Raw genomic sequence first — 15822 nt, forward strand, 5'->3', positions numbered from 1 at the left:
CTTTCTCTTCCCTTTAACGACTGTCAACGGTTTGTGTTGTTTGCTGCCTTCGTACGTAAACAAATGTATCGTTTGCAACAACATTCGTCACGCTTTTACGACCCTCCACGCATAGTTTATCTGATAAGCGTAGCTGTTGCAGTATAGAACAGTGGCAAATGCTCGCGTTACATTATCGTTTTTGCTAACCATTGTGCAAATCATCTCGCCGCTAGGTGTTGCCTCAATTGGGGTGCAAAGCGTTTGCTTGGCAGCATGTTGCGGAAAGTATTACCTACCTCAAGCGCGGTGAAAGTTGCCCGCAAATGTGTGTTCAGGAATGCCAGCACGGCGGCACCGATACGGCCACGGATCTGTATCGTAGGTGCGGGACCGGCTGGTTTCTACACTGCCCAGTACATACTCAAACATTTGGATAACTCCGACATTGACATCGTGGAGAAGCTGCCGGTTCCGTTCGGATTGGTGAGGTAAGCACCGGTAGAGGAGTGTTTTTGAAAGCAGTTCGACAGCAGTAATTTTTGTTTGTGCTTCACTTTTTAGATTCGGCGTTGCACCCGACCATCCCGAGGTGAAGAATGTCATCAATACGTTTACCAAAACGGCCGAGAACCCGCGTGTTCGCTTTCTTGGAAATCTTTGCTTGGGGAAAGATTTCACCCTAGAAGAGCTGCGAGAACGATATCATGCTGTTTTGCTTGTAAGAATTCATCTGTTTTTTAACAAACCATCAAAGGAGAGTTTAATTTAAATTGAAACACCCTATTCCAGACGTATGGTGCGGAGCAGGACAATACGCTGAACATTCCGAACGAAAATTTGCAGAACGTACTTTCCGCCCGAGAGTTCGTCGCCTGGTACAATGGACTGCCCAGGTTTGAGAATCTAAATCCCGACCTTAGCGGGAAATCTTTGACCCTGCTGGGTCAGGGAAATGTTGCCGTCGACGTCGCACGCATCGTTCTGTCCAGTGTGGATGATTTGAAGGTAATTTCTGCCCGGACTTCATACAATAGCATTTAAAATTAACGCAAATTTGTTGCTCCTTCAAGAAAACGGATATTACTGAATATGCGCTCGAAACACTGTCGCGTAGTCGCATCGACACGGTGCATCTCGTTGGCCGAAGAGGACCGTTGCAGGCAGCGTTCACTATCAAAGAGCTGCGAGAAATGCTGAAGCTTTCCAGCTGCACAACAAGATGGAGAGCCGACGATTTTGACCGTAAGTTACATCGTTTATTTGTGCATCAAAACGCTTTGAAAAACGCTTCAAATATGAATATTCATCGCAACTCATGTCCCACTTACAGATGTTGGAAGAAAGCATACCAAATCTACCTCGCCCGCGAAAACGTATCACTGAGCTGATGGTGAAAAGTTTAGCAGAACAGGCACCGAACAATGTCCCACCCGCTGGACGATGCTTTCAGCCAATCTTCTTCCGTTCGCCAGTCAACTTTGTTGGCAGCGGGAAGGTGGAAGCCGTCGAGTACGTCGTCAACAGACTGGCGGACGGTAGAGCTGTTCCGACCGAACAGCGGGAAACGATCGCCACCGATCTGGTGTGCCGCAGTATCGGCTACCGAGCCGTAAGTGTCGACAATCATATCAACTTTGATGCAAGGAAGGGTTGCGTTAACAATGCTGGAGGTATGGATTCTAAACGAGCTTTAAATGCCGCAAATTTTAACCAAAATAAAACAAATTCTCTCTCCAGGTCGTGTATTGAAACGAAATCTCACCGGAAGCGATCAAACGATCGATGACATTGAGGACAAGTACGAGACGGGCCTGTACGCGTCCGGCTGGCTCGCAACCGGCCCGACCGGTGTTATCTTAACGACCATGAACAATTCGTTCGGTGTGGCCGATCTGGTGTGTCGCGATTTCAACAGCAACACCATACGGCTCAACGGTTCCCGGCCGGGGTTGGATCTTGCCGGCCGACCGTACGTCAGCTGGCACGGATGGAAAGCGATCGACAGTGAGGAAGTTAGGCTGGGGCAGGCGAAAGGAAAACCGCGGGAAAAACTCACCCGCATCGAAACCATGCTGCAGATTGCATCCAATGCAAGCGATTAAGTTCTGTGAGAACGCCGCAACCAAGTTGTTATCGCTAGTTTAGTACCTGCGCGTTCGTGTATGCTGCCTAGTTTATGTTGTAGTAACGTTGTTTCTTTTTTATTGCGTTGTCTTCAAAATTTTACTTTCGGGAGTGGATCGTTTAATCGCATAAAGTTAAGCAGAAAATAGAAGCTTCAATCACGGAATCACGGTCTGGTGTAGATGTGTTTGCCCTTTTATCACACAGCAGCACGACAGGGTCGTTCACTCTCAGCACCGTTTGAGAGCCTTTTTCGCATCCTTGCTATCGTTGCCGAAGGTTTTCCCAAACCTGAAAACGGGAATCCAAAACCATTAGCGCACAATAAGCACAGCACAGCCTTCCTTGGCCTTTTCGCAGCAGCTGCCCCGCCTGCACTGCACTCACCTAAACATAGCCCCAGGCACGTGCCCCTGATAGTTCGGCAGAAGGCCGATCGTTTTGTGATAGATTTCGTTCACCTTCGCCGACGGTTGGGACGTTCCGGCGCCGGCAAGCGTTATCGGTTCCCAGTCGGTGCTGCGCCGGTGGTTGTAGCTGTTGGTAAAATCACAGAGCGCTTTCGAGCTGATCGGTACGTTCGATTCGCCGAACCGTGGCCAAAGGAACGGTTTGTGGCCGGTGTATCCTGCAGAAAGAAAGAACACGTATGAAAACAGTGCACAACACACACGCACACACACTACACGCTCTGAAACAAACTCGTAGCATAAGACATCTTTTTCCCCCTCCCAGGATGCGTATCTCACAGCAGTTCTAAAGGCACGCCGCGTGTCCGATGTAGCCGATAAGAAGAGTGGTTTTAAAATGCCGTCATATGCAATCGGCTTCCTCTCTAGCCTCGGCCACTGTGCCATCAAAAACCAAACAGCAGCGCGAAACTGTCATTTCTATCGATCAAACATTCTGAACGATTGAGCCTTGCCTTTTCGGGAAACGCAGCAGCAGCAGCGTAAAGTGCTAAACTAGGCCAATGCTAATCAACGGCCCTTTTCCTTCAGTCGCGTCGCGGGAAACTGGTTGAAAGTGAAACCGAAAACGTCAATCAACGGCATGTGCAATATAGGGGGGAGATATAGAGCTAGCAAAAAAGGCACAATATTGCACTGCGCCCTAAAAGGTTGAAGTCTGATGGAGTGGGAAACCTTACACAGCAAATGAACCGAGACCCTGAAGGAAAGATGATGCTCGTCTGCCTACCCTTGGAACGCGCACAGGGCCGTTACTAGTTGCCTTGTGTCTTTGGAATGCAAAGTTCTTTCAAACTGTCTGTCTAATAACGATTGCAGCCGTTTATTAACAGCTCCGTAGTGCTAAGAAGTTCATCCACAGTTCTGTTCGCTTTGTCACGTTGTATTCAAAATTCAAAAACGTTTTATTAATACGATCTAATCCACGACAAAACTCGAAATAATTGACAACTACACAAAACCGACCACACCAAAACACTATGTGCACGTGTCTACCACATTCTATACCTTTAAATCGATAAGCTTGGGAGAATGGTTACCCGTAAGCGATCGAAGCCCGCCCGCTGTTCCCGGTTCCCCGTTTGCTATGCCCCGGTGGATGCGTTACCTAGCTTGAGCCACTTTTCCGGATGCTCGTTCGGCAGCGCCAACGGTGGTGTGTCGCGGGAGAAGTAGGGCAGACCGGGCAGCGGGGGCAAGTTTTCCATCGGCACCTCCTTTACCACACTGAGCGCATCGGGGCGCACCAATCGGAGAGGAATCTCGTAATCATTTAATCGAAGCTGAAAGAGATGAAGAAGGGAAAGCAACAAGAAAAGAACAACCAAATCATGTGCCAATGCTGTACTGGAAAAGTGGTAAAAACAAACACCCTGACTCACTTACCATCCGTTCGCCCAAGCTTCCCTTGGAGATGGTCGAGATCGGTTGCGCGACACGGTGGCGCAATCGCTTCAACTGTGCCCTGGTGCGCTGACAGTCGCGCTCAAACTCGGACAGCCCTTCGGTGGTGGTGACGGCGTACCGCTTGCCGAACTTGTCCTTCGTGCGCGGTATGTAGCCCTCGTACCCGGGCATGGGCGTGAAGCGATAGATCGTGTCCCGCTGATCGTCATCCTCCCGGCGCCGATCGTCATCGTCCAGCTGGGTGGCGACTGGTTGTCGTTCAATCTGCAGGAATGATGTTGAGAGCAAATTATTAGCAAAACCTCTCCATCGTCTTTTTTTTTTTACGGCGAAATGACGAGATATCATACCGAATACTCGTCGTTGGTACGATCGGAAAGGATCAGCTTCTCCGAGTGGGCTACCGTCGGGTCAATCAACAGCCGGTGCGTTAGAGCGGAGTACGTGTTGCCGATGCGATACATGTACTGTGGACAGTACCCTGTGTAGCTGTAAGAAAGGGGATTTTTGAATAAAATATTACTTTTATTTATTGCCCCTTTCAATGGAGACGCCCAGTCGTGCAGTGTGATCGTTTCCTTTTTCTTATTTGAAAATAGCGATGGAGACGCCTAGTAGCTTTCTCCAAAGAGCCTTTTTATTCTAGCTCATACAATATGCCACCCGAATGGCATTGTATGAAATATATTTATGATATTTTTAGCCACATTCGTGCCCATAAAACTACTGTTCTATGTATAAAAAGCATGTCTGTATGTCTGCATACGAAACGGCGTCGTATATCTTTTGCTACTAACCTATAAACTGCTCTCCGACCTATCGATTATTGCGCTTCCCCCCCCACCAGCTACAGCTGAGAGAGTTCTCACCGAGGTTCAAGGTGAAACGGCCCCACAAACCCATAACAATTCATTGTCAAACAGTAATTCACACCATCGTATGAGCCTCTACAGAAAAGGCTCCACAATCTTTCGAGCTGGGAGGGAAAAACTGATACAAAAATTGCGGTTCAATAAATATCCTACCACCCGACACCAAAAACCGCAACAAAAAGTGCTGTCTCGTCCTGCAAAACAACTCTAGGTCTATTGGCTCATTGGCGCATAGCGTGTCATAGCTATGGCACGATGGCACGGCAAAATCACACCCCACCTGCTAGCGTGGGAAACAAATCCTGCATGAGTGTTAGCCCTCGCGCGGCCACGGTGCCGGTTGCGTTTGAATTGGTCGATTGTGAAGAGCTAAGAGGGGGGAAGAAAATAATACTTTACGATGAACTTGGCACCGAAGTGGCAGAGCGAAATCGTTTAGCACCTCGTCCAAACGGAAGGGGGGGACGAGACGAACAATGACAAACCGTGACAATGACGGTGATGGTTGTGTGAGGCAGTCCCAATCCAAGTGGGGAAATATCATAATTATGCTTTATTTACTTTATATGCATATTTAAGGTAAGCAATACAATGCATATTTGTTTTACCAATGCTGTGTTAATTTTGTTTTATATTTTCTCATTAGACTAAATCAGAGGATTCCAAATTTTTTAGCAATTTTAAGGGCCATTTTGAAGTTACATTTAACTGATAGGTACACGTTTATATCTATTTTTTTAAACTAACTATGTTATTATTATTACTTTGTATTACTAAAGTATGATTTTAGTGCAAGAAAAGTAAAAATAAAAAATCTAATTAAATTAATTAAAATAATAAAATATTTATTGTAACCTCTAAAAAATCATGGTGAGCCGTAGTTTGGAGACCCCTGACTTATATTATTATATTTGTTATTATGTAAGTATTTAAAAAAATCATAATTACTCACCCTGGCACAAAGTGTGGCTGTGGGGTTGAAACGCGTCCTATATTTGGGAGCGACATCTTTTCAACAATTTAAAAAAAACTGCAACAAACAATAAACCGATCCAATTTCCGGTCGTTAGCTGTCGTAATGAAACCGGAACAAGAGAAATAAAATGCAATTTAAAGTTTTTTTTCCTTCCTTACTGCATTCCAATATGGAGAAACAATATAAAAAAGCTTAGTTCCTGTTTCCAATCCACTTTAATTAGGTCGTTAAACAACATCTTTGCACAGCATTTGATGGCTGCAAACGGAAATTGCCGGCAACTTACCGGTGGCGAAGCTTCCGACGTACTTTCAGGCAGGTGCACCGACCCCTCGCCGTTTACGATTACGGAAATGACTTTAAATTATGTGCAACTCAAACAGCGGAAATGCACCGTCGTGGCCTGAACTGTACCACCACCAACGAAACTGAAACAATAATCACCAAAACAGCACACATAAATTTTGGAACCGCTTTAAAGCACTCGGAAGCACAGTCCGTACAATTTAACCGATGGAAAAATCCGAGCCCAGGCTCACTACAACACTGCAACCTTCACACTGCTGTGCTGCAACCGTTGTGTACTGCCGCTTGGCCCGGCGCCTGCTACGACCACCCCACACGATCAAGCCGAATCGAACGTAGAGCTCACGTAGAGCCCCAAAAATGCGGCAATACCGGTCGAACCCTAGCGCACAACTGTTGGACATGGTAGGCCATGGAATGCTCGATTGCTTCGTGTCTGTGGACGGTACCACCAACAGTACCGCCACTGGTTTGCCCTTTTCCGCGAGCCCAGCTAATTTTTCCCCCGTCGCGAAAGGTTTGCCACTTGGTTTGTGTTTTTTTTTCAGCAGTGCTCCGTGGCCCGTTGTTTGAACGTAACGACTTGTTTAGCATGGAAAAGCGCGCACTTCAAGTACCCAAGCTGGAAGGGGGTTCCGTTTTGCGAGCGAAAGGGGCATGGTGTACCGAGGGGGAAAACTCGAACGCATATGCTGACTAATAAAATCATCCGCTTTATGTTTCAGGGCAATTCTTGCGAAGGTAAGGACACGAACCTTCCTTACTGTATTAAGTGTTTTTTTTTTGTGATTTCTTCTTACCAGACATGTTTTACCCGAAGCTCCTAGTGCCTGCAGTATTAAATGTATCTAATCTTTTTTTTAAATTCTCCTCAGCAGAAAGGCCTATTTCGTTTGATACGATCGTTATCTTCGACCCCGAAACCGGCTGGTATCTTAATACAAAGCCTAATTCCTCTCCTTCTTTCTCTCTCTTTTCATTCAACGGCAATAACAAAACCGATCAAAACCATCAGCTGACCATGCTGCAAAGGAATGCTATGGCTTTTTTTGGCCTCGAACCGACCCTAACGCGAGACAGCAGTGTGTGTGTGTGTGTGTGCAGCACCGACAGCAGGTATAGCAAGAAGAGCGCCAGCACTAGCTGCAGCGAAAGGACGCGCGCCGCGGTTCATAAATTGTCAATCACCAACCTGTGCAAGCTTGTCTACCTTGGCGAAAAGCTCCTGGTACGAGGCTCATGATTTATCGATCTACCATCAAGTGCTCTCGACCCTTAATCAATTTGCAAACCGAGCGAGAGTGGAGGCGCTTGCTCCTTTCCCCTTTTTGCAGCCATTAAGTAGAGCCAAGGGACTTTCCGGTGGGGGTTTAATGTTTTTGTTTTGGCTTTTTTTAATGCCCAGCTGGCATGCACTCTGGCTGACTGTAAGCACGTTGGCAGAGGACCTTTTGCACAGCACTGTAATCTTCATCGCCGCTATTAACTACGATTGCTGATTGCGATCGTCAATAATGTTTCAATTGGAGGACAATTTATTTGAACTTCAAGACAGATAGAAGTACAAAAGAGGCCCAATGTAGTGTCGGAATTACATTCAAAAATACCTTTTTTGTAGTTTCAATTTCCCTTCCCTTACCTGGGAGCGATATTGAACGTCCTTGAACATAACTGACATTTGATAATTAAAAATTGTATTATTTATAGAATTATATATAAACACATTTCTGCTTCCGCTACCAATCCCCAACGACTAGGACATTGTGAAACTTTCCAAGGTCTTTCGAGGTGGGTCGGCATAACCATCTCTCAATCTCGCCTTTTCAGTACATTGTGCCCTGTGTACGCAATGTGACAAACAAAATGTAATGAACAGAAATAACAAAACCAAACGGTCGATCGGAGGTTAAAATGGAGCTTCCGAGGTGGAAAAACAAATCGAATAATTTGTTTCACAAACACACAGTCTTCGTTTCTCGTCCGGTAGCTGGTTTGGTGAAGTCGTGATGGACTCATTACGCGCTCTGACGTGCGTAGCTACATGGTACGATGGAGGTTTATTGTAGGCTCTGAACTTTGCTGAGTCCAGTTTTAAGGCATTATTACGCAAAACTAGTGCCAAATACAATTAAGTACAAAACGGCCCAGCAAATTCCCAACATTCTGAGTAATCATCTGCAAATAACCCTAACGTGCTAATTAGTACCAACATGGTCACATACGGTTCGGCCCTATGAATGGATTGCATTTCTTCGCTTCTCGTCAAACTCTTAAAACCGATGACTAAATGTTGATACATGAAGATCAATTGCATCGCGGCAGGAAGTCACCGGCTGAATTCCAGCGAACCCCCACATACGGGTGACAAATCAGGAAACGAAATGAATCACGCAATAATCCGACGGGGGCAGAGCAGACCAACCAAGAGGTGTGAATCGGAAGATCAGTAGCCGATCAAATAAATACAGCGATCATGCCTGCCGTCCGGTGTCAGTGTTTCAACAGTCTCGGAAAGCGTCGGAAGGTTGTGTCGTGCTACAAGCTAAAGTAGAACCATCTCGAGAACCAGTTTAGTGATTTGCAGCAACTTCTTTTAGTGTACAATTAGCGTAAAATTAAACGTGATCGTTCGCCATGTCTCAGAAAATTATTGTGAGTGGAGTTCGCTTGCTTCCTGTTCCGGACCGTGCTTGGCTTTACTGAAATGGACATTTTTCTTTTCTCGCTACAGATAAGCCTCTTGGTGTGTGTTGTCGCCATACCCGTTGTAGTTCACAGTGCGCCCAACCGAAACACAGCGGAAGTTGCACCACATCGGACTGAAGAAGATGTTTTGGCGGTTACGAATCTACCCTCTTCCACTGTGAAACCTTCGAACGAACTCGAACACAGCGATGAAGGATCTGTGCAAGAGAATGCACCTTCATCGCGAACGAAACGAGCCATCATCTTCCGGCCTCTGTTCGTCTATCGACAGCAGGAAATTAAGAAGCAGAAGCTGAGAGAGATGCGTGAACAACAGCAACAGCAGCCACAGAGAGAACAGTCGGCTGCCTGTGCCGCTTGCCAGCAACAGCAGCAGCAGCAGCAACAGCAACAAACACCCAGAAAGCCTGTCCGGTATTATGCACAGAACTATCCGTACCAGCGGTTGTAGAGGGGGAAAACCCCCCAGCTCGATGCTGTATCAACAGCACATTTGACCGTATGCGAAAATCATGACTGAACGAGAATCTCATTATCATACACGTATCAAAAGCGCCAAACGTACCATGGATGTGAGATGAGGATTGCTGTTTGCGTGTTATTGCGAATGCAATCTGCCGTTTTGTAATTTATTTATTCAATAAAAAAATCGTTTCATTTTTTATTCCTCTGCATTTGATTATTAAATGGATGAACATTCTACAGAATGGTTTGCAACTGCAATCGACCACGTGGTCGACGGTTGGTTGTTTTATTTTATCGTAAAATTTGGCTTGTATGCTTCTATACTCATTTAAAATAGTCGCTGAACTAAAAATTCTCAAAATTCTATCACATATTAATTTTAAACAATTTTAAGTAAATGTAATCAAACGAGCAACGACACATTCAAATAAGCGAAACGAATGATTTACCACTGTGCAACACCCTATCGAACCGGTTCTATTTTTTACCGCTTCTCACGCCTTTACCGGTTCGATAAACTGTGGCATTGAGCACAATGTCAACAAACGTCTGACAGCTGTCTTTCTGCACCGTGTTTTGTTGCGTGATTTTTGCCCTGCACACCCGCTCAATTCTACAACTTTCTTTTTCGGCATTTTCACTGAAAGTAAGCGGCGAAAGCATTTGCAAGGACTGGAGGAAAAATGCTTTCCCGAGCGTGTAGACTTGTGTCCAGGAATTCCTTACATGGAAGGGTTGTTTGTGTGCGGGTAAGCTGGGAGCTATAAAAAAACAAACCCCATCCCTTCGAAGCCGGCCATTTGAACCCTTGATAATGTGCTTTTGCAACTACTTTGCAGGAAGGAGCAGCAGTACCAACCAGTGTCCACCGAGGGCGCGATTACCACATTGCCTCGGGACATGCGACAGCCACCCTGCTAAACGCGAGATTCTCCCCCGTCAAACCCATCACGGCTACAGTGCTGATGCGAAATCTCAGCACAGCCGATGGCGACAAAAGTGCGCTGCTGGAAACGATCCCGGAACCGCCCGCGATTCCACAGGCTGGCGCACCGGAGATTGCCGACATTGTGGCCGGTGCCGAGCCCGCCTTTTCCACGCTCGGACTGGGCGGCTGGACACCGGTCGGCATTGTGCAAAACTGCATGGAATTCCTGCACATCGGGCTCGACCTGCCGTGGTGGGGCTGCATCGCGATCGGTACGGTCTGCGTGCGAACGCTGCTGTTCCCGCTCGTCATTGCGTCCCAGCGCAATGCAGCTAAGATGAACAACTACATGCCACAGCTGCAGGTGCTGCAGATGAAGATGACCGAAGCGCGGCAGGCGGGCAATGCGATCGATTCCGCCCGCTACGGCCAGGAGATGGTGCTGTTCATGAAAGAGAAAAACCTGAACCCGCTCAAGAACATGCTCGTACCGCTGGCCCAGGCGCCGATCTTCATTTCCTTCTTCATGGGTTTGCGCGAGATGGCCAACACGCCGGTCGAGTCGATGCGCGACGGAGGGCTGTTTTGGTTCACGGATTTGACGATCTGCGACCAGTTCTATGCGCTACCGATCATCACCAGCTTGACGCTGTTCGCTACGATCGAGCTCGGCACGGACAGTGCGCGAATGTCGGCCGCCAACATGCAAACGGCCAAGTACATTCTGCGCGCACTGCCGCTGTTCATCTTCCCGTTCACGATCAATTTCCCCGGCGCCATTTTGTGCTACTGGGCGTGCAGTAACTTCTTCTCGCTGGTGCAGGTCGGCTTCCTGCGGATACCGAAAGTGCGCGACTTCTTCAAGATCGATCGTATCGTTACGCACAAACCGGAAACGCTGCCCATCAAGAAGAAGGGCTTTACCGACGGTATTAAGGAATGTAAGTGTCCGCATGAATTTGGATTGTGAAAAGTGTATTCATCGACTTACCCTTTTGCTTTTGTTTTACAGCCTGGACCAACATGAAAATTAGCCGAGAGTTGGAGGAGCGAGCACGCATCGATGAGATTCGTTTCCAGAAGGCCGGCAAGGGACCGCTGGTGAAAACGTTCAAATACGATCCGACGGCACCTCGAACGGGCACCTCCAGCGCGGTTAATGCGAAAAAGCGGTAATGCCCACGATCGGATAACTTCACACAGTGTAAAACCAAACCACTTCTACCGTAGCTGCATGCAGTAATGCAATAAAAACATCCAACTCCTTGGAGGAAAAGGACACTCGGTTCGGTTTATTTCAACGGCGTTCCGATACACTGATTGATAACCTCCATCAGGTGCGTGTTTTCCAGTGCGGCCGCCACACGTTCCTTGTCGGTCAGCTGCTTGTTAACCGCGTGCTCGGATGCGTGCGTGCCAGGGTTGATCTCTACCGACACCTTGAAGCGCGGAGGCAGCGCCCGGAGAAGCTTCACCCGTATCGAGAGACCGATCAGCGTTGCCATGCTGCAGTGTGGGATGGTCGGTGTGAACAGGATGTTGACGATGTTCTTCTCATTATCCACCGTGATGAGACTCTGCTCCAGGACGTGCAGTTCTTCCAGTGTGAGAGGATGTTCCGGATCGTTGATGTTGCGGATTATGTCTAAAGAGGGAAAATCACAGCAGATGAGCATAACGTAAGCAAATGGAAACAAGGGTCACCGTCGCCTCCTTACTTACCGAAGATTTCCCGCTCATCGAACGGATCCACCACATCCTCGTCCTCGTCCTCTTTTGTGAGCTTTCGATCTTCACTCTTTTTGTACACATTTGGATTAACATTCTCCAGCTCGGTCATTTTCGTTTTATTTACAGTGCAGTTTCTGCCTGTCCTGAGGTAAAGTTGCCGATATTTACTGCGCTATTGTTTTTCTTCCCGATTCAGCGAACCGGTTCGTAACCGGTTGATGTTTTGCTTTGCCTGCCGCAAACTGCCAAATCTGACAGCTCGACAGCCGGCTGTCAAACGGCACGACTCGACGCAAATCAACTGTGGCAATCAAATCCGCAATTCATCGTACAATTTGTGGTGCGGAGCAAAAGCAAAAGGTGTTATTTTACCGTGTTTTGATTCACAGTTCGCTCCATTTGTGTGCGCAGCCTAGTACCAATTACCGCCAGTAGAAACAATGTCGTCCCGTTACGATCGCGCCATCACCGTCTTCTCCCCGGACGGCCATCTGCTCCAGGTGGAGTATGCCCAGGAAGCGGTCCGCAAGGGCTCGACCGCAATCGGTGTGCGCGGTAAGGATGTTGTGGTGCTCGGCGTGGAGAAGAAATCGGTCGCCAAACTGCAGGAGGAGCGCACCGTGCGAAAGATCTGCCTGCTGGACCATCACGTCGTGATGGCGTTCGCGGGCCTGACGGCCGACGCGCGCGTCCTGATCAACCGGGCCCAGGTACAGTGCCAGTCCCACAAACTGTCGGAGGAGGATCCGGTCACGCTGGAGTACATTACCCGCTACATCGCCGAGCTGAAGCAGAAGCACACGCAAAGCAACGGCCGCCGCCCGTTCGGCATCTCCTGCCTGATCGGTGGCTTCGACTACGACGGCGTCCCGCATCTGTACAAAACCGAACCGTCCGGCGTGTACTGCGAGTGGAAGGCGAACGCTACCGGCCGGTCGGCCAAGACGGTGCGCGAGTTCCTGGAGGAGCACTACTCGCCGGCCGCCGTCAGCACGGAGGAGGGCACGATCACGCTGGCGATCCGGGCACTGCTCGAGGTGGTACAGTCCGGCCAGAAGAGCCTCGAGGTGGCGGTGATGAGACGCGACGAGCCGATGAAGATGCTGGACGCACAAACGATCGAGGAGTACGTGAAAAAGATCGAGCTGGCGAAGGAGGAAGAGGCGGAGAAGAAGAAGGCAAAGAAGTGATCGGGCCGCGGCGGGCGTGTGGCGTCGTGTTTTTCTTGCAACACTCTGCACTGTCATGTTTTCTTACGTCTAATTTCAAGCGAGGACTGCTGGATGGAGAAGGGATATCAAGTCGGACGGCGGTGGTTGATATAAAATATTGCATTATAATCACTGAATACACTTGATGAAAATGGATGCGATTCGGAGGATAATTGTTTCTTTCGCGTGTCTGTCGTAGTGCCGAGAATGAACGGGGGAAACTTCCGAAACCAAGCTGAACACTGTGTCGATCTGCTGTAGGAGACAGTCATTGTCCATCCCATCGGTTCTATTGAAAGATTCCAAGACAATCAATCAGAATCTGTCCATTAACGTGACTTTTATCTTCGATTTTTTAGGACAATTTCAAAAGGGAGGATTTGCATCAACGGTTTCACGGTTCAGTCTTAAATATTTTTGAATGTTCATTTAATTTTACGTACAAAATCATCTTTATTAACTTAAAAGTATGCAAACGTCTCATATAATTGATCAGTCCAGTGTATAAATGCATCGTAACTGAACGCTCTACCCGGGCACATCGTAAAATCGTCATTTAAATTAGGTCATCAGTACATAAAAGCCTCCCTAGCCCCATACATTCGGCACAAATAGCTTTTTCTTCCTTGGACGTCGGGTCGTGGTCGGTTCCGGCGTACTTTCCACCGGCTGAGGAGAGTCTTGCCGTCTAAAAATGAAACCTTTTGATTAATGCTTTCCCTTCTTTGTGTCGGCACATCATTTAATTTTACCTTTTGCTGTTGTAATATTGTACACCATCATGCCGATCCTTCCAACTCGGCGGCACCACTGGCGGTAGGATAGTAGTATCGGTTGTAGTAGTTGTTCCACTTCCATTGCAGGTAAGGATCGTTCCAGCTGTTTCTCCTCGAACCCACCGACCGACGATCTTCATACCCAGGCACACCGTAATAGTTAGGATGGCCACTGTAAACTGCTACATTCTGTGACTCGGCAGCAGCTGGCGAAGAGAAGGCACTCGGTTGCTCATAGTAACCGTAACTATTTGCTGCCGGGCTGTATGAAGAGGAAGGAGAAGGAAGTTTAAATCGAGCACTTTCTAAAACGCGCAATCAAAGGTGGCCGTTTTTATCACATTCGAGCGTAACACACCGTATCAATGAATTCGAAGCGTAGTAATAGCCAGGTTGATGAAAGAATGGTTCCGGCACTGCTAGACACAATCGCCACTGGAAAGTGACCCACCAGCACAGCACGGTAAGCACTAACGGTCCCGCGCTCAACCCACGATATCTCCACTCGGACGCCATGTTCTAAACTGTCCCTGAAACGCACCAGCTGCACCTAGTTTTGATCGTTTTCTATTCCACTTCGCTGTGCAGCACAGTTGAGTGCCCGTTGAGCTGGGTTCTCATACTAGGCAGGGGCAGGTAGGGGTTGTGGGGGTTTTATACCAGATGTTGATGGAGCTCATTAGCACCTTCCGGAGCAGGAAACGAGCAGCAACTCTCGGCAGGAACGGGGTGCTAACTATTCCGAACCGGACGAGGAACGAAGAGACGTGAGCGCAAAAACATGGCTTTTCTATGCAACTTTTACGCAGAATTGGCCTGATGAGATGCCATTCTGGTTACTCATAATGCAAGGTTGAGAATTGGACGGTGCATTGCATTTCGATAGAAACATCGGTTAGAAGGAAGCCTATGGAATCCAAGAAGAACTCGACCCCCTTTAATGTGTAACAGAGAAACAGGAACAGAATCGAACGGAACTGAATCCGGGCAAGGAAAGAAACCTCAGAAAACACACCAGAGAAAGCGAACGTGTGAACCTTTTCCTCCCGGTGTCGATCTCATTTCACACCCGTATCTCCGCACCCGTTGACCTAAAACTGGACGATGAACTTGAACAGTGTGGCAGAGTAACGGGGTGCCACTAATTTACAACACTCTGTGAGACAGCAGTTACAATTGCTCCACAGCGATTGTGAATTCGTGGCGCTATTTTGGTAGCAATTCATCAAGCCCAACTGTCGGTAACAAAAATATCTGGCTCATCAAAGCGCTCCTGAGAAGAATGGAGCGATTGCTCCTCCATCTGGTCCGCATGCTAAACCGTACAATCAACAGGAGTGGAGCATTCAGAATCCCGAATTCTAATTTGCCCATGTTTGGCAGCAGCAACAGAACAAACCATCCAAAAACTCATGTTTGGTAAGAAAAGATGCAAACTCATTTTTATTAGCACATCCGAACTAATCAATACATACTAAATACAGCGTATATTAGGCACAAAGTTGTGTTTGTCTCTACAGCGCACCTCCAAATCCCTTCGCATTGTGTATATTATTGTACGTAAGTATAAATAGCAACCTGTTTCAGTTTTATCCCCTAATTAAACAAACATTTATCACAACATTAATTACCTCCCCGGTCGGGAGCAGAGTTCCTCGAGAGCCGCCCATCGGTGCGCAGTGCTGGATGGCGCGGTTCGATGTTTATAGCTACGACTGCACGCATGGAGAGCATGTAAGTAAATGCAATACTGCAAAACATTGCAATTGCTGCATCATGCAAATCTACTACACGGCTGGATATTGGGGATAACTTTGATAAGCATCATCATACGTATCATAATCGTTGACAAAGTTGTACGGCGCTAT

The 15822-nt window shown here is 47.7% G+C and overlaps 7 protein-coding genes across 7 annotated transcripts; 4 read left to right on the plus strand and 3 right to left on the minus strand.

Moving 5' to 3' along the window:
* Positions 1 to 39: 39 nt before the first annotated feature.
* Positions 40 to 2272, plus strand: LOC120896429 (NADPH:adrenodoxin oxidoreductase, mitochondrial). Its single transcript, XM_040300554.1, has 6 exons — positions 40 to 470; positions 544 to 700; positions 772 to 987; positions 1053 to 1244; positions 1313 to 1652; positions 1720 to 2272. The coding sequence occupies exons 1-6, from the start codon at positions 256 to 258 to the stop codon at positions 2082 to 2084; spliced, it is 1485 nt and encodes a 494-aa protein (XP_040156488.1). The 5' UTR covers positions 40 to 255; the 3' UTR covers positions 2085 to 2272.
* On the minus strand, positions 2156 to 6514 carry LOC120896424 (UPF0605 protein CG18335-like). The gene is made up of 8 exons (XM_040300547.1): positions 6335 to 6514; positions 6118 to 6259; positions 5808 to 5925; positions 4334 to 4472; positions 3963 to 4247; positions 3685 to 3859; positions 2494 to 2734; positions 2156 to 2397 (listed from the first exon to the last, which is right to left on the minus strand). Exons 3-8 carry the CDS (start codon positions 5861 to 5863, stop codon positions 2337 to 2339), a joined length of 957 nt encoding a protein of 318 aa, XP_040156481.1. The 5' UTR covers positions 5864 to 5925; positions 6118 to 6259; positions 6335 to 6514; the 3' UTR covers positions 2156 to 2336.
* A 1535-nt stretch (positions 6515 to 8049) lies between these two features.
* Positions 8050 to 9510, plus strand: LOC120896427 (myb-like protein AA). The gene is made up of 2 exons (XM_040300552.1): positions 8050 to 8789; positions 8869 to 9510. The coding sequence occupies exons 1-2, from the start codon at positions 8772 to 8774 to the stop codon at positions 9292 to 9294; spliced, it is 444 nt and encodes a 147-aa protein (XP_040156486.1). The 5' UTR covers positions 8050 to 8771; the 3' UTR covers positions 9295 to 9510.
* A 344-nt stretch (positions 9511 to 9854) lies between these two features.
* Positions 9855 to 11515, plus strand: LOC120896423 (mitochondrial inner membrane protein OXA1L). The gene is made up of 3 exons (XM_040300546.1): positions 9855 to 10057; positions 10148 to 11177; positions 11249 to 11515. The coding sequence occupies exons 1-3, from the start codon at positions 9992 to 9994 to the stop codon at positions 11410 to 11412; spliced, it is 1260 nt and encodes a 419-aa protein (XP_040156480.1). The 5' UTR covers positions 9855 to 9991; the 3' UTR covers positions 11413 to 11515.
* On the minus strand, positions 11492 to 12178 carry LOC120896426 (MIP18 family protein galla-2). The gene is made up of 2 exons (XM_040300551.1): positions 11959 to 12178; positions 11492 to 11881 (listed from the first exon to the last, which is right to left on the minus strand). The coding sequence occupies exons 1-2, from the start codon at positions 12074 to 12076 to the stop codon at positions 11529 to 11531; spliced, it is 471 nt and encodes a 156-aa protein (XP_040156485.1). The 5' UTR covers positions 12077 to 12178; the 3' UTR covers positions 11492 to 11528.
* Positions 12179 to 12230: 52 nt separating this feature from the next.
* Positions 12231 to 13339, plus strand: LOC120896425 (proteasome subunit alpha type-7-1). Its single transcript, XM_040300550.1, has one exon. It carries the CDS (start codon positions 12408 to 12410, stop codon positions 13155 to 13157), a length of 750 nt encoding a protein of 249 aa, XP_040156484.1. The 5' UTR covers positions 12231 to 12407; the 3' UTR covers positions 13158 to 13339.
* Positions 13340 to 13606: 267 nt separating this feature from the next.
* Positions 13607 to 14571, minus strand: LOC120896428. Its single transcript, XM_040300553.1, has 3 exons — positions 14313 to 14571; positions 13931 to 14216; positions 13607 to 13866 (listed from the first exon to the last, which is right to left on the minus strand). Exons 1-2 carry the CDS (start codon positions 14468 to 14470, stop codon positions 13958 to 13960), a joined length of 417 nt encoding a protein of 138 aa, XP_040156487.1. The 5' UTR covers positions 14471 to 14571; the 3' UTR covers positions 13607 to 13866; positions 13931 to 13957.
* Between the last annotated feature and the right edge of the window lie 1251 nt (positions 14572 to 15822).

This window comes from Anopheles arabiensis, chromosome 2, assembly GCF_016920715.1.
Source record: "Anopheles arabiensis isolate DONGOLA chromosome 2, AaraD3, whole genome shotgun sequence".
NCBI classification, from domain to species: domain Eukaryota; kingdom Metazoa; phylum Arthropoda; class Insecta; order Diptera; family Culicidae; genus Anopheles; species Anopheles arabiensis.

What these genes read in the sequence shown, in the direction of transcription:
- LOC120896425 (XM_040300550.1), top strand. Translation starts at nt 12,408, where the DNA reads ATGTCGTCCCGTTACGATCGCGCCATCACCGTCTTCTCCCCGGACGGC.
- LOC120896428 (XM_040300553.1), bottom strand. Translation starts at nt 14,470, where the DNA reads ATGGCGTCCGAGTGGAGATATCGTGGGTTGAGCGCGGGACCGTTAGTG. An exon ending in GCTTCGAATTCATTGATACG is followed by an intron (nt 14,217 to 14,312) that starts GTGTGTTACGCT and finishes CTCTTCATACAG; the next exon opens with CCCGGCAGCAAATAGTTACG.
- LOC120896424 (XM_040300547.1), bottom strand. Translation starts at nt 5,863, where the DNA reads ATGTCGCTCCCAAATATAGGACGCGTTTCAACCCCACAGCCACACTTT. An exon ending in GTACCAACGACGAGTATTCG is followed by an intron (nt 4,248 to 4,333) that starts GTATGATATCTC and finishes TCATTCCTGCAG; the next exon opens with ATTGAACGACAACCAGTCGC. An exon ending in GAAGCTTGGGCGAACGGATG is followed by an intron (nt 3,860 to 3,962) that starts GTAAGTGAGTCA and finishes CATCTCTTTCAG; the next exon opens with CTTCGATTAAATGATTACGA.
- LOC120896426 (XM_040300551.1), bottom strand. Translation starts at nt 12,076, where the DNA reads ATGACCGAGCTGGAGAATGTTAATCCAAATGTGTACAAAAAGAGTGAA. An exon ending in CGATGAGCGGGAAATCTTCG is followed by an intron (nt 11,882 to 11,958) that starts GTAAGTAAGGAG and finishes TTCCCTCTTTAG; the next exon opens with ACATAATCCGCAACATCAAC.
- LOC120896423 (XM_040300546.1), top strand. Translation starts at nt 9,992, where the DNA reads ATGCTTTCCCGAGCGTGTAGACTTGTGTCCAGGAATTCCTTACATGGA. An exon ending in GAAGGGTTGTTTGTGTGCGG is followed by an intron (nt 10,058 to 10,147) that starts GTAAGCTGGGAG and finishes ACTACTTTGCAG; the next exon opens with GAAGGAGCAGCAGTACCAAC. An exon ending in TACCGACGGTATTAAGGAAT is followed by an intron (nt 11,178 to 11,248) that starts GTAAGTGTCCGC and finishes TTTGTTTTACAG; the next exon opens with CCTGGACCAACATGAAAATT.
- LOC120896429 (XM_040300554.1), top strand. Translation starts at nt 256, where the DNA reads ATGTTGCGGAAAGTATTACCTACCTCAAGCGCGGTGAAAGTTGCCCGC. An exon ending in GTTCCGTTCGGATTGGTGAG is followed by an intron (nt 471 to 543) that starts GTAAGCACCGGT and finishes TTCACTTTTTAG; the next exon opens with ATTCGGCGTTGCACCCGACC. An exon ending in TTGCGTTAACAATGCTGGAG is followed by an intron (nt 1,653 to 1,719) that starts GTATGGATTCTA and finishes TTCTCTCTCCAG; the next exon opens with GTCGTGTATTGAAACGAAAT.